The following is a 15,679-nucleotide window of genomic DNA, read 5'->3' as shown; positions in this document are numbered from 1 at the left end:
AGCTCAATAACACCCTATTCTTACACCGTCCTCTTCAGATAACGGGGAATATGAAAATCATTTTTGCTTCGCCCATCTGGCCAGTCCTTTTAAAGATTTAAGGAATGCATTATTATGATTTTTAAATAATAACAGTTGTAAAATTCAAAAATTGTAATATTAGAAGTTACACTGAGAACTTATAAAATGATTAAATATAAAATCATACTTCAATGACCTCGCCATTAACTTGTTAAAAAAGTCATTATACTATTACCTAAGCAATTGAAATTAATATAAAAATTTTTAAAAATTCCAGTCAATCTGCATCCTCCTTAATATGATGCACATCATGTTTTGCTGTTTTATATTTAAATTACTGAGAAAAGTGTATTGCTTATTATGGCTTATAGTTTTGTTGTGGATATGTAATTGCTATATATTCATATAACTGCTTATCTCTTAGGTAAGCAGTTATATGAATGCTTTTTAAACATTTGCTGTTTAAACATTGGTAAATAGTTAATGTTGTCATTCTAACTTATTTATATAGGAACTTTGCTAATGATCCCTTGCTACTAGATCTGCATGGTCTTTATGTTCATGAAGCTCTAGAGGTCTTGGAACGTTTTTTGCATATTAAAAAGAATGATCTGAAAATGTGTCCACAGCGGAAATGGTCTTTAACTATAATTACTGGAAGGGGTAACCATAGTACTGCAAAGATAAGTAGGTTGAGACCTGCTGTATTAGAATATCTCACTAAAGAAAGATATCGGTAAGCTGCTGAAATTTCTCTTTCTAATTAGTTTTTTATAATTTGCAATATATGATAGTTAATATATAATTTAATCAAGAATATACTTGCTAAAATTTGAAAGTGTTAAACAGATCAAAAAAGCACTTAGCTGTTTTTTTGTTGGAAGTTTTTCCACTTGGTTATACTATAAATTAAAGATGCCAAGAAATTATATTCTTGATTTAATCCTTTATCCAAGTGTAAGCAAACAAAGTTTGTGCCTGCAGTATTTTCAGAACAGGGTAACTCGTGTATGGAAGCTAATGACTTCACATTACTTGCTTTAGTGTCCCATAATGCAAAACATATATCCTTGCAGACATGTATAATACTATGCATTATGGGAAGGGTCACTACCCAGACCGGTTTCAACCTTTATTGAGGTCTCATCAGTGGGAGTCAGACCTAGAGGTGATATGAAGGTTGAAGTAATGCAGAAGAATATAACGAGTTGCCCTGTCCTGAAAATACTTCAGGTGCAAACTTTGTTTGCTTACACCAGTGCTTCCCAAACTTATGGATGTAAAGGCCCTCTTTGGAAAAATTAAAATATTTCATGGCCCCACCCCCATTGAAAAAAAAATCATAATACAGACATATATTATTATAATATTTATTGAATATAAATCAAGATTTTGCGTTTGTAAGTATTTTTGTGCTTCTTATCAATAGAAATGAAACTTATATGAATAAGCATATATTTACTAATATTCATTAAGTGCCGAAATATGCAGGAAACAAAACTTGTGAACCAACACCAATGTTCAATTTTTTCCATTAAAATATAAAAAATAAAAAAGAAATAATAAAAATTAAATACGTTTCTTTTAAGATTAAAAAAAAACAACTACTTAATCTTAAAACATTTTAAGTTTGTTTTCATTATTTCACAGCCCCCTCAACAAAATTTATGGCCCCCCAAGTGGGCCGCAGCCAACAGTTTGGGAAGCGCTGGCTTATACTGATCAGATAGGCAGAACTATCTGAGATAGCATCTCAGATAGCCCTGCCTATTTTTGCATCTTCAGCAAATTATGATCATTAACTAAAATGATGATCACACATATATAAATATATATATCAAATTATTGAACATCTACTGACAGGAGATGTTCAATAATTTGCTGAAGATGCAAAGATAGGCAGGGCTATCTGAGATGCTATTGATATATAACATTTACAAGGTGATTTGAATAGGCTGGAAGTATGGGCAAACCATAATGGTTGAAAATCTCTGGGTAGTGGCTCTTCCCATTATGCATAGCATTATACACATCTGAAAAGGGTGTGTGTGTGCACTTTGTATTATGGGATACATATTAAGGCAATATATGAAGTTTTTGGCCTCTGTATATAAGTAGCTCAGTCGTGAAGATACTTCACGCACGAAACATTGTTTTGCTTACTTGAGTAAAGGATTAAAACCAAGAATATAATTTGTTCGCATCATAAATATATAATATAACCAAATTAGAAAAAACTTTCAACATAATGGCTGTCATTTCAATTTTAGTGAGCGTAAATTTACGCACTTTGGATTGATGAATATCTCACTAGTATAATATCTGATGACATTATACTAGTGAGATTATGGTTAAAGTAATTGATAGGTATGGTAGATAGAAAGTTGGAAAGGCTGCAAAGAAGAGTTACAAAGATGATATTGGGATATTATGGAATGTAGATTATGAGGATAGATTGAAAGTATGTGGGCTGTAGACACTAATAGATGAGAGAAAGAGGGGTGATATGCTAGAGGTTTATTATTTTTTCAGAGGGCATCATAGAATATTCATTAATAAAATGTTCATGTTTCATTATATGAAAGGTAAGGAAAGGACAGGAAGGCATCTGTGGAAGTCTCCTTGTCCTTTCCCACTTTCCATATAATGTTTGTGTGTGGTCAAGAAAGGAGTGAGAGCTAGATTTTTCTCTCTAAAACTGAGTGAGTGAAACAATTTGCTGTTAAAGTAGCAAGCTAGTGTGAATGAGTTTAAGAGATGGTATGATAACTGGTGTGGATGATGTGTGCCCTCCCTTGATGAGGTCTGATTCCCTGAATATCTAATGATAATAACAATAAAAAGGAAAACGTTCTGGCTACTGTTCAAAATGTGTCTTAAATAGTGCATACCAAGGCCACTCTAATGCTGAAAGTTATATTCTCATGGGTGCTCTGGTAAATTTTGTTAAGTTTCTGTTTTTTTGGCCATAAAGTATGGTTAGATCCATAATATCCTCCACTTTAATATCACACAAGAGTGACTAATGTTCAGATGCTGGAATTTAATAATGGCATGCAGAAACTACAGCCAAAGCAAATGATTTTTGGATAATCCTTTGATATGCCACGTTATCGAATTCTAAGAGTATCAGTCTGCATTATATAATGTATATTGAACTGCATATGCATAAATCTTGAATACCAATTAAGAAGAAAGAGACTGATTCTTTTTTATTTATTATTTTTATTAATATGATACATAGGTTTTATTGTATTTATTCTTTTTTATTATTACTTTTAAGTGCATCTTTAATAACCTTTCTCAATGTTTTTTGAAACAGCATAAACTCTTTCTTCAGAATATCATCATTGGTTAACTCTCTCATGTAGTCCTTGTTCAGAATTATCCGTGGTAAGGGGAAGTGAAGTGATTAAGTGGTTAAAAATACAATTATTGCCTTGCAGTTTTTAATGCGAATCCTACCACTCAATACCAGGTAAAGGATTGGATATTTGGGAACTTTGCTAAAGATCAGTCATGAAATTTTTGCAAGCCACTTAGCCAGCCAGTATGCAGGGTGGTGATCACACAATGGCAAGGAAATTCACCAAGCTACTAAACACATTCATAAGCATTCATGCCTATGTTGGGTTTGAACTTACATATCTGCCACCAGGTCAACCCTTCAGGCCAACCTTCCAGACTGACTAGTTGGTCTGTTAAGTGCAACTCTTGATTTATATCTAAATACAGTAAGATTACCTTTGATTACTGATTAAGCTAGAATCTTACCTTAGCTGTTGTTTCACTTTTACATTTTCATTAGTTTCATGCTGCACTTTTAATTTTTTGTGTCAGTGTGGCAGGAACATCTGTTCCATTATCAAAACACTTGCCCAAATGAATTGTCTACAGCTAACTTTCCAAACTTTTTTTTCTTTTGGTACTCCACTTTTAGAAGTTGTCATATTTTTGTCCCCCACTGTCTCTCCAATGATTGTCATTAGTCTACGGTTTACCTCTGAAAATTGCTTGACTTTGATTCTTTTAAAACTTTTGTACATATTTTTAATATGAAATTCATTTTTATCCTGCTAAAAATAAATAAGACTAATGAATAATAATAAAAATAAATGATCATCACCTCCTTTTTTTCAAATCCCCTCTATACTTATGTCTCTTGAATTGGTATGAGGTGTTATCAACAATAACATAGTTGATAAGCCTTTTCTTGTCTCTTCTCTCCTAAATGTGTGTTTAATGAATTAGCACACATCTATATTCTGGAGCATGGTATTGATAATGACCTAATCCATGTTCTGAACAGAAATCCAGTAAGTATTTACCATTATTAGTAGCTTCGTTCTTTTTCTCCATATTTTTTCAAAATGTTTCTATATATCTGGTACTCTGCTGCTTGGATCTCCAACTAAACAACTTTTCCTTTTTTCTTTATCAGCTGCTTTCTCTAATGACTTTAAAAATACCTCCACTTCTTCCTCATTAGAACAATCCTTCTCTGAGACCATAGACATAAATAAATCTCATTGTCCAATTCCTCCCAGTTGATATTTATCCATATCAATCTACTTGAAATGGCTTGTCTTTCAAGAAGATTATTTTAGTATATAATACTATAGCTACTCCTTCCTTTCCCTAATCATTATTGCCTGAATATAACATTTTTACTTCCTGTTTACGAGAATCTAACCTGTTTTTTTTTTCCTCTTTGTTTTTTAGTAGCTATTATTATTATTATTATTATTATTATTATATGGGTACCTCCATGGAGTCTGAAGACCCAATCTATCCACATAATCTATATCATACCTTTCTTTGAACCCATTAACAGAACACAACTGACTGTGGCAACCTATTCCACTCATTCACCACTCTCCAAGCAAAAAATCTAGTCCTCACACCCCTAGTGACCACATCTTTATTCAACTTCCAGTGATGACCCTTTGTTCTGGTCTCTCTAGCCAAATACTGAAACATTTCCCCTGCATCTATCCTATAAAATCCTTTAAGCAACTTAAATGTTCTATCATATCCCCTCTTTTTCTCCTATCAACCAACTTCTACAAATCCACACACCTTCAATCTATCCTCATAGGGCACATTCCACAGGCCACTCTTACTCGACTCTGAATCCTCTTCACTGCAGGCACATCCCTCAAAAAACCCAAGGGACCAGACGTTAGCACAATAATCCAGATGTGGATATATCTAGCATCATCTGTTTCCTGGAGTGCAATGCCGTCAATGTGATAAACAGCTTGTAATCTGTTTATCCCAAAGTTTATAACTTTACATTTATCAACATTAAACTGACACCCATTGACTTTTGCCCATACTGACAGCCTATTTAAATCGTCCTGCAAGCTCCCCACATTGCCTTGATTAACTATTACCCTTCCTAACTTCGTATCATCAGCAAACAACTGAATATTTCCTATATCATTTATGTATAAATTAAACAGCAGTGATCCCAGCACTGAGCCTTGTGGCACACCAGTAGTCGCCTGTTTTCGCCTAGATTCTGCTGTCCATATACTACTTTTTGATATCTGTCCAGCAGCTACCCTCTTATCCACTTAACCAATGTGATATCCATCCCCATATGTTCTAATTTGCATAACAGTGTTTCATGTGGTATTTTGTCAGATGCCTTTGCGAAAGCCAGCAAAATCATTCTGTAGCCATTTCCTTTATCCAACTCAGTTGTTACTCTATTATAAGAAGTTAGTAAATTATTAAGGCATGACTGACCCTTCAAAAAGCCATGTTGACCCTCATACAATATCATATTTTTGTCTACCCATTCTTGAATTCTGTTTTTTTACCAATTTTTCTGATACTTTTACCACCACAACTTAGTTACTGATTGGTCTATAATTTGTTACTGTATTCTTAGAACCTCCCTTATGCAAAGGAATAATTTTGCCCTATTAACACCCCCCTTAGAACTCTACCAGATCTGTGACTTAAATTAAACAGCTTAGTCAAAGGCATTGCCAGTTCTCTTGCACATTCTCACAAAACCCTAGCTGATATCCCATCTAATCACACAGCTGTATTTATATTGAGATTCTGCAATATTGTGAGGACCTCCAATTCATCCACTTCTGTTCCTGCATTAGTGTCTGTCACATAGGTTAAAGCAGTAACCTTACTAGGAAAATATATGCTTGTAAAGTGGTCACTCAAGTAAGACCATCATCATTCATTAAGGTTAATCTTCCATAGTCGTTCTTCCTCTTACTTGCCACATAATGAAAGAACTCTTTAGGATTGCCTTTGACATGCTCGTCTAAATTCTTCTCATATTTTGATTTTGCCTTCCTTGCCATGCTGGTCACCTTTTTTTGCCTGAGCCTTTTACTGTTCATTGTTCATGAGTTTGCTGGTCACCTTTCTCTTTATATACCTTCCACGGCATTTTCTTCTTCTGCAGCCTTTCCTTTAGTGTTACACGGTGATCAGCATTCATTTTACACAAATTATGAACTCTACAACCATGTTATAAATAATTATTTTAATTTCATGACATTTCGACCTTCATATTAAGGTCATCAACAAGCTAAATTACATTTCACACAGTATGCTGAAGAGACAATGATTTGATCAACGGTTATTTTACTGGCCTGACCTCTAGTGAAAATAAGATTACAATAAATAAATGAAATAACTACATCAAAGCTGTATTCTATTGACTACATCAGAGAAACATTCTTTCATATAGATAGTTTTGTTACAGTAAAAATGATATCCTAATTTAACATGACAATTGTTATATTAGATATAAGATCCTGGATTACCTATGGTCTTATTTATAATTAACTCTTAGGGAGAAAGGTTAAGTCGGTTGAATATGTGCCTTCCATGTTCCTGGGATTTTTAGACCATTGTTATTGTTAACATTGGGGTGGTTGATAAGAATCTCACAGGTTTCCTTAAATTTACATTCATGCCATGTTTTGGTGTGATGTAAACAACAGGTGCTTTCCAGTCAGTTCTATGTAAGGTGTTCAGGGCATGATCAGAAAGACCAGCTTGAACATAGTTATTATTTAATGTGTCATTTATGTTCCTTTTTTCTGATAGGAATTGTTCATCCTGTTTCCCCCTGTATAGGACAAATTACAGGTGCAATGAATATAGTATCTCTAAGGTGGGCCAGATGGGGGGGGGGGGTGGATCATTGGATGAGTTGAGAAAGTTCTTTCCTTTTGCAAGGTTTAAAGGTGGCTTTAATGTATGGAATGGTTGCAGTTTTATTGTAGTCTAGTTTATTTTTGTTTTTAAGTGAGGACAGAATTTTGTCGAGTATTTTGGTTGTAACCATTTTTTAGGAAGGTATTGTTGATAACTTTTAATTCATCTTTAAGTGCTTGTTCATTGGAGTAAATCTTCAAAGCCCTGTTTTTTAGTGTATTAATGACCCATGGTTTTTGTTTTGGGTGGTGGTAGGAGTTTGTGTGTATATATTGGCCAGTATGTGTTGGTTTCCGGTAAACAGTGAAGAAAAGACTACCAGAAGGAAGACGTGTGACAAGTGTATCTAGAAATGGAAGTGTGTCTGCTTTTCAATCTCAATTGTGAATTGTATGCATTTGTGTTGTTTGTTTAGGTGGCTGAGGAAAGTGTCTAATGTCTGGCGGCCATGGGGCCAGATAGCGAAAACATTGTCAACATATCTAAGCCAGACTTTGGGTTTTAAAGGAGAGGAATCTAGAGCATAAAACCAACATAAATAACACATTGCTCAAAACCAACACAAATGCATACAATTCAGAATTGGACCAGATCCAATACGCTCCCACCCCTAGTCCCTTTCATCACATGCCGCCTTAAGTAATTATCTTTCAGCAGGTTTATAAATTCTATTTCCTTTCTGCCGTGTGATCTTTCTTCCTTCCAGTCTATATCTCCATAGTTGAAGTCCCTCATAATAATCACTCGACCTGTACTCTTTGTACTAATTTGGTGATGCATGTCTTTCAGATTATCTGTGGAATTCCCTGCCCTATAGCAACAACCAATTGTATATTTTGTCTTGCTGGTCTTAATCTCATACCAGATTGCATCAAATCTATGGCCACCCTCCTGCCTGTCTCCTATTCTTTTTGGTTGCGATTCATCTGCTGTCATCAACAGTACCCCCCCCCCCCCCCAATCCTATCTTCTCTATCCTCCCTGAAAATACTAAACACTTCACATTCAATCCCTGTAACTACATCATCTGCTGTTAGCCAAGTCTCGCTAATGACTATAACTTTTGGTGAGGTTGCACTTAATCATTGCCAAAAACTCATTCCTCTTGTTCCTGATACTTCTGGAATTAGAATATAAAAACGGCAGCATCCCTTTATTCCCTCATCCACCTTTCCTTTCTGAATTGACAAGCTATTCAGTATTTTTGCTTGAGAGACTAGATTCCCCACTTGGTCATTCTAACATTCACTCACTTCATGATTGCCTTTACACAAACTCACTTTCTTCCACTCGAATTGCTTAAGTTTCCCTGAATTTGCATGGCAGCATGCTTGGTAAGCAAAGCTCTCTCCAGACATCTAACACTAAAACTATTGAGATGTAGTCCATCTGCATTGTACAAATCCTTCTTTCCATCAAACAGAGAGAGACCACAGATCCACAAATTCTACATTTCTTTTGCATAATCTATGTATAGACTCATTGGCTATCAATGTCCTCTTCATTTTGCCTCTATCATAGCGTGATAGGAGACTTACAATCTTCACTGTCTCGTTATTCAGTTTTGCCTCTTCTAACAACTCCTTTATATCCTCTCTCTCTCATAGAATATTCTTGCCTCTCAAATCATTGGTATCAACCAAGACAATCATTTCCTTCGACTTACCTTTTTGTCTGGGTGGCATGGCTAATGTCATGAATTTTCGCACTCAGGAAGCATGATTTTGTCATACTTTTGTTAAGTATTCCCCTGATTATTGAGTCTCCATACATAATTTTCTCCTCTACTTGTTTTTCTTGTTTGTTTGGTCAGGCTTTATTAATCTTTCATATCACCTCCTTCTTTCTTTTTCAGCCCTTCTTAACTCTTGGCATTTCTGCAGTTTTTCAATTTCATGCTTTTTTTTTTTATAAAGGATAACATATGGATGATTTAAGGATTCTCTTTCTTTATTGATATCCATTTTGTTTTTTGTCTATTTTCACGGCTGCTCATTCGATCTTATTAATCCTTTTCCATCTTATTGTCGGTATTTGTTGTTCTCATCACTTAATAGACACTCATTTTTAAAACACTCAATACATATTCTCTCTCTCTCTCTCCCCAGTTTCAACTTCCTTCCACATATTTTATTTTCTCCACATACATTTTGCATACATTGCACTGAATAATATCCCTCAAATTCAAATTGAGGGATAACAACGTGGTTTTTGCCTTCATTGTGTTGGTGCCATGTGCCAAAAATATCACAATAAAAATGTTATAAATATACTAATACTCTAAAACCACAAAAAAACTTAATGCCACCTTTTAATACACTTTAATACTCTATTCTGAAAAAACATGAAAAAACACAACAAAACAGATAAAAATCTCTAATTTCACACAAGTGCTAAATTATACAACCACTCGCAATATAATGTTAAACCCAATGTTAGTGCAGTAGTAGCACTTTTAATTCTTCTGCAAATTCTTTCTTTCTTTCGTTTTCTTTTTTTCTTTTTTTTTTCATGATGCTTCTTACAGTGATGATTCTTATCTTGAATTCTGGAAATGTTGAATTTCAGTTTGTTCTAATAGCTGACTTTTCACTATTCAATCTAGTTCCCCGATGAAAGTAGCAAGAGTTTAACCATGTAGTGCCACCTTTGGGATGACATTTCACATCTTAGTCAGCTCAACCTGTCTGTCCATAACATGAGAGACTGCAAGAAAAAGGAATTCTGCAAACTCCTGGATCAAAATGAGGTTGAAATTGATCCTTTGGAAAGTGCCAAAATGAAGCTAATATGTGAATCAGATGGAATGCAATTTCAAGATTTATTTTATTTATTTATTTAATTTAGTTTATAGAAGTTGATAAACTTCTAAGGCAAACCTTTAACATATGGAATAGATTCTAGAAGTGTTTTCTTGAGGGGAATGACTGGAGATCATGGCTGTTTATTATTTTTGAGATGAGATCAGTCTAGTTCTCAATTCCAAGTCTTCCTTTTTTTTTTTAAAAAAAAAAGCAAACATAATGTGTTATAATCAAGTCAGGGAAAATTATCATCCCACTGCATCAAATATGACAAGACTGCATGTTCTCTCAACACATCACAACACAAATGTAGCTGTACCCAAGGTTTTATTAGAGAGCAGTTGTGACTATTGTGAAAACTTGATCCATTACGAGAAAACCCATTTCATTTTGCATCATCTTCTAGCACGAGGAGGAGTTCTGCTGATACTTTGAACTGAGGACTATGAGAGCGGCTATGAGAATAACATCTTTGTGGTGAACAGGACCTTGAATCTTCTATTTTCTCCATAACCACTGCCACCACCATACCAACTACAAGTCAATTGAGTGGTGAAGACAGAGTTGTTGAGCAGGTGTCCTCCCTCGATGAGTCTTTGGACTCCCTGGAGGTATCAAATAATAATAATAATAATGTTATCATCCTTGTCTTACTCAGGAAGACACTTCTAAAATCTTGTCCTGTATGTTCAGGATTTGCATGAAAAGCTCACTATACTTTTGTGTTATGTAAATCTTCATGTTTTCTTCTGTTATTATTAGATATACTGTTGTGCCAGTGCACTGATACTAGATGTAATTAAATCTGCTTGCTGGAAAGTAACGACAATTAAACTTTCTTTTAGTGTTACGCAGTGATTAGCATTCATTTCAGACAAATTATGGAGACTACAACCATGTTAGAATTAATTACTTTAATTTACTGAGTTTCAACCTTCATATTAAGGTCATCATCAGAAGTATACATGCATATATGTGTGTGTGTATATATATATATGTATATATATATATATATGTATATATGTTGGTCAGCTGCTATTCTACTTGCCTGACCTCTAGTGGAGAAAAAATTTAAAAACAAAAATAAACTAGATTACAGTAAAATTGTAACCATTCCATACATTAAGGGGATGTCAGATAAAATAAACAGAATACTACAGAAATACAACCTTAATGCCACCTTTAAACCTCCTGCAAAATTAACAAACTTATTCAGCTCATCCAAGGCTCCACTTCCTCCACTCCACCCTGGAATATACCTTATTCATTGCATCTGTAATTTGCTCTGTATAGGTGAAACAGGATGCATCTGAAAAAAAAAAAGGAACATAAAGAGCACATTAAATATAATAATTATGGTAAATCCGGCCTTTCTGATCATGCCCTGAATACTCTACATAGAATTGACTGGAAAGGCACCTGTTGTTTACGTCTCACCAAAACATGGTATGAACTTAAATTTAAGGAGGCCTGTGAAATTCTTATTAACCACCCTAATCTTAACAATAATGATGGTCTAAAAATCCCAAGAATGTGGTAATACTGGCCTGGCATATATTAACTCTAATATATTAACTACTCTCACGTTAAATTAGGGCACCACTTTAACTGTAATAAAATTCAATATTAATTTGTTTTCTGATGATGTTATAAATAGAATATATCTCTGATGTAGTTTTTTTTTTCTCCACTAGAAGTCAGGCCAGTAGAATAACAGTTGATCAGATCATTGTCTCTTTGGCATACTGTTTGAAATGTAATATATCTTATCTCTGTATATATACGTGTATACTCCAGATGATTATGATGACCTTAATATGAAAGTTGAAACATCGGGAAATTAAAGTAATTAATTCTAACACGGTTGTAGTCTCCATGATTTGTCTGAAATGGATGACATTTAAATGACTTGATGCATGAATCAGGTAAGTTTATGATTTGAATCATGCTTGCATCTCTGTCAGTGAAAATACAAAAAGATAGTAATGTCAGCTGTAAAGATTGTGCAAACTAATGGTTTAAGTGAAACTTTGTTGCTAGTTTATTATTATTATTAAGAGATTCCCCCCCCTTTCCTCCTAGGCAGTCAAGGACTCATCATGAGAGGCCACATATCACCTGCACCAGCTGTCATACTTTTTCTTGAATTCACAACCTCCAAAGGCAATCCATTCCAATCATGCATCTATGATAGAAAAATCTAGCTCTCATCCTCATTATTATTGCAAAGTATAGATTCATTCTCAACTTCCATAGATGCCTTATCCCCACCCTCCATATGAAATGAAAAATTCCATTTACTGGTATACCCTGTGTGACCCTTTCAGAAATTTTGTAAATCTCAATCATATCACCCCCAGCCCTCATTCTCCAGTTTGCAGTCCACAAATTCTCAGTCAGTCTTCATAATCTGTATTCCACAATCCAGATATCATCTTTAACACTCTCCTTGGCATTGTTTTCACTGTAGCAGCATCATCATGAAAACCAGGAAACCAGACCTGTGCACAGTAGTTCAAGTGAGGTCATACTGAGGCCTTTTAAAGAGGTAAAAATGGCTTCCTTATCATTATGTATTAAGGTTCATTTCAGCTTACAATTACCCTCTAAGTTGTATATCTTTGCTATATGACCTTTGAACTTCAACTTCCTGTCTATTAGAACTTCAAGATTTCTAACTTGATCAGTTTCTTTTAACATAATCCTACCAATATAATATCATTGGATATCTCATTACACCAGAGTGCTTGATTTTACATTTATTGGCATTGAACTGATAGCCATTTTCACATGCCTGCATTTCCTTAATGATTTGAATAGGCTATCAGCAATCAGGAATGCAAATGATATGCAACACTTTCCAACAGTGCCAGATTACCAAATAGACAGAGTAGGCACCAGCCTGTGGGCCCCACGCCATGTATGGGGCCCACAGGCTGGTGGGCATGCAATTACTGGTACATAGTCAAGATCAAATCATAGTTTATTGATTTGATCTTGAAATGATCTTAGGAAGAGAAAAGTTCAATATTGAAACTTACCTACCAATATTGAATAAGTTATGTGCAGAGCTTTCCAGTCATATGGAAGCATATAACAAAGTTCATTCTCTATTTGGGTTCCTCGTTGAGTTCACATTGAAGACAGATGCCAAAATTTAAGAAGCTACCCAAAGATTTAGAGAGAATTATCCTGAGGACATAGAGTTGGAGTTTGTAGATGGAATGGTTCATTTAAAGTATTTCATATCACAGAAGATTTCAAAGCTGATGAAACAGTGCCAGCATCGCGATTGTACAAACTCATTTTTTAATATATGGTGCAATCAACATTCCCAAATGTTATAACAGCGTTAAGAATTTATAGGTGTCTCATGGTCATGAATGTTACTGGTGAACGAACCTTTTCGAAGTTAAAACTGCTGAAAAATTGTCATCGATCTTCAATGACACAAGAATGATTGAACTTACTGTTATGGCCACTGAATATGACGTCTTGCAAAAGGTAGACTTCCAAGAAATCTGAAAGATTTCACCACAAAAAAAATGAATGTTTAAAGTTTTGTTTGTTTATTAAAATTAAAAATTCCTTACTTTTTGTTTGATAATGTTGTGTAATATTGTTTAATAATATTTAATAATTATTTAATAACATGATATGTTTATTTGTTTAATAATTGGTAATGTTTGTTTTGTGTAATAAAATTGGTTTATTAAAATTGTTGGTTAGTAAAATTAAAAACGTATTAGGAGATAATTTGCGAGGGGAGGGCATGATTTTGACTGCCTTGGGGCATCCACAGGGTTTACTCCAGCACTGCTTCTCAATGTCATTAATGTAAAGATTAAAGAACAGTGGACCATGGACTGATCCCTATGGTACACTAGCCACCTTAAATTTTGCAGACTGATATTCCAATTTTTGATATGTCATTCAACCATCCTCTTATCCATGCTAATATTTTATAATCTAATCCCATATTCTCCAGTTTATGCAACAGATTTTTTGTGCTATATCCTGTGAAAAGCCTTAGCAAAGTCTAAAAGTAACATAGTATGTCCATTCTGCTTGTTTAACCCAGCAGTAACATTATTATAAATGTGAGAAGTTTCTAAAACATGACATTCCATTAGTAAATCCATGCTGTTCATTGCAAAGTATGGATCTTCTAATGACCCATTTCTGTATATGAACTCTTACCAAATTTTCTGAAATCTTCACAACTGCCACTCCAGAGATACTAATAGTCAATAGTTGGACATACTAGTCTTTCTACCATCCTTGTGAATTGGGATTATCATATATTATTTCCACTCCTGTGGAATCTTCCTTTGTCTGAGACTCAAATTATATAGTCTGGTCAAATGAACAACCAGTTCATTATTTTCTTTTTTTTATTATAATGAAAATACTAAATACAAAATGAAAATATGACCAAGGATTTGATCATATTAAGGGGGTATTTGTTTTAGAGAACTGGTCTAGATGAGGAGGATTTTATTCCAAATAAACTACATTGAATTTTTCACTAAAACACAGATTTACTACTGTCAGCTGTAGTTTATTATAGTTGAAGGTTTGCTACAGTGAGTTTTTAATACGATTGATATGTGGAGTTTTGGTGAACTCCACATATCAATCGTATCAAAGATAGTAAAAAAAATCTACTAAAAAGTAGATTTTTTTTACTATCTTTGTGTTTGCTTTATTATGAATTGATCATGTGTCGTTGTCTTCTTTTTTCTTTTTTTTTTTTTTTTCAGATAAAAAAATGTGATGCTTTATATTCTGTACAAAATGTGAGAGATCAGTTTTAAGTGAAGATGAATATTGTCTAGTTTTATGATATAACAATTATCCTTTCTTTCTCTAGATGAAGTAAATTTCATAAAAATTAATCAATGATAGCAAACCTCAAGCATTTAAATAAATATTCTGGTCTATTTTTAGATTTGAAGAATCTCCTGCTGGTGTGTTTAAGATTGTCCTTACATGATAGTTACTGTGCCTGCTGTTGTTGAGGAAGGATTATTGTAAAATATAATTATTTCATTTATGTTCAGTGCTATGAGGCAACAACAGGTAGGAGTAACTGGGTGCAGATCATTAGCATTATTTTATTTGAATTAAAGTGCTAGAAATGCTGATTGCATCACCTGGGAACTAAAGTAAAATGTGCACAATGTATATTTCACTGTTCCGCAAATTTCAAAAACAGGACATTGTTGTTAACAATTGTACATTTTTTGAAAGAACTTATTTTGTAATAATTGTTGACATTTTGATATTAATCTGCACTGTTTTATCAGCTAGAGAATTATTGTATATATGTGCTGATGGTCATTTAGTGATGACCAAAACTAGATTTCTCATTAACTTTGAAATAGTTCAAAATGTATTGAAGGTTCTATTATCATTGTTAATTTATCAAAAAAGAGGGTTTTTTTTATATAGTACAAATATCATGGACCGGAAATTTTTATATGCCTATAGCTTTGTATATTAATCAGATTAATTTGCATTTGGTTATATTTAAAAAAAAAAAATTGAACATAAAATATAAAATATTTTTACCATTTTAAAACTTCATGTGGTTTTTAATTAAAAATTGTCATTCCAAACAAATGAAAATTATATGAATATATTTTAAACTT

At 33.8% G+C, this 15,679-nt stretch overlaps 1 protein-coding gene across 1 annotated transcript in view; it reads left to right on the top strand.

Moving 5' to 3' along the window:
• Positions 1–15,436, top strand: part of LOC150100677 (NEDD4-binding protein 2-like) — a 139,740-nt gene extending 124,304 nt beyond the window's left edge. The window contains exons 8-9 of the mRNA XM_090401214.1: positions 533–757; positions 14,976–15,436. Coding sequence (XP_090257340.1) covers positions 533–757; positions 14,976–15,021 — 271 coding nt within the window. The 3' untranslated portion in view covers positions 15,022–15,436. The remainder of the gene's footprint in view (positions 1–532; positions 758–14,975) is intronic.
• Positions 15,437–15,679: the final 243 nt, after the last annotated feature.

This window comes from Typopeltis vanoorti, chromosome 12 (genome assembly GCF_054136105.1).
Source record: "Typopeltis vanoorti isolate ZY-2024b chromosome 12, IOZ_Tvanoo_1.0, whole genome shotgun sequence".
NCBI lineage: Eukaryota > Metazoa > Arthropoda > Arachnida > Uropygi > Thelyphonidae > Typopeltis > Typopeltis vanoorti.
This window is presented reverse-complemented; position numbering and strand designations above follow the sequence as displayed.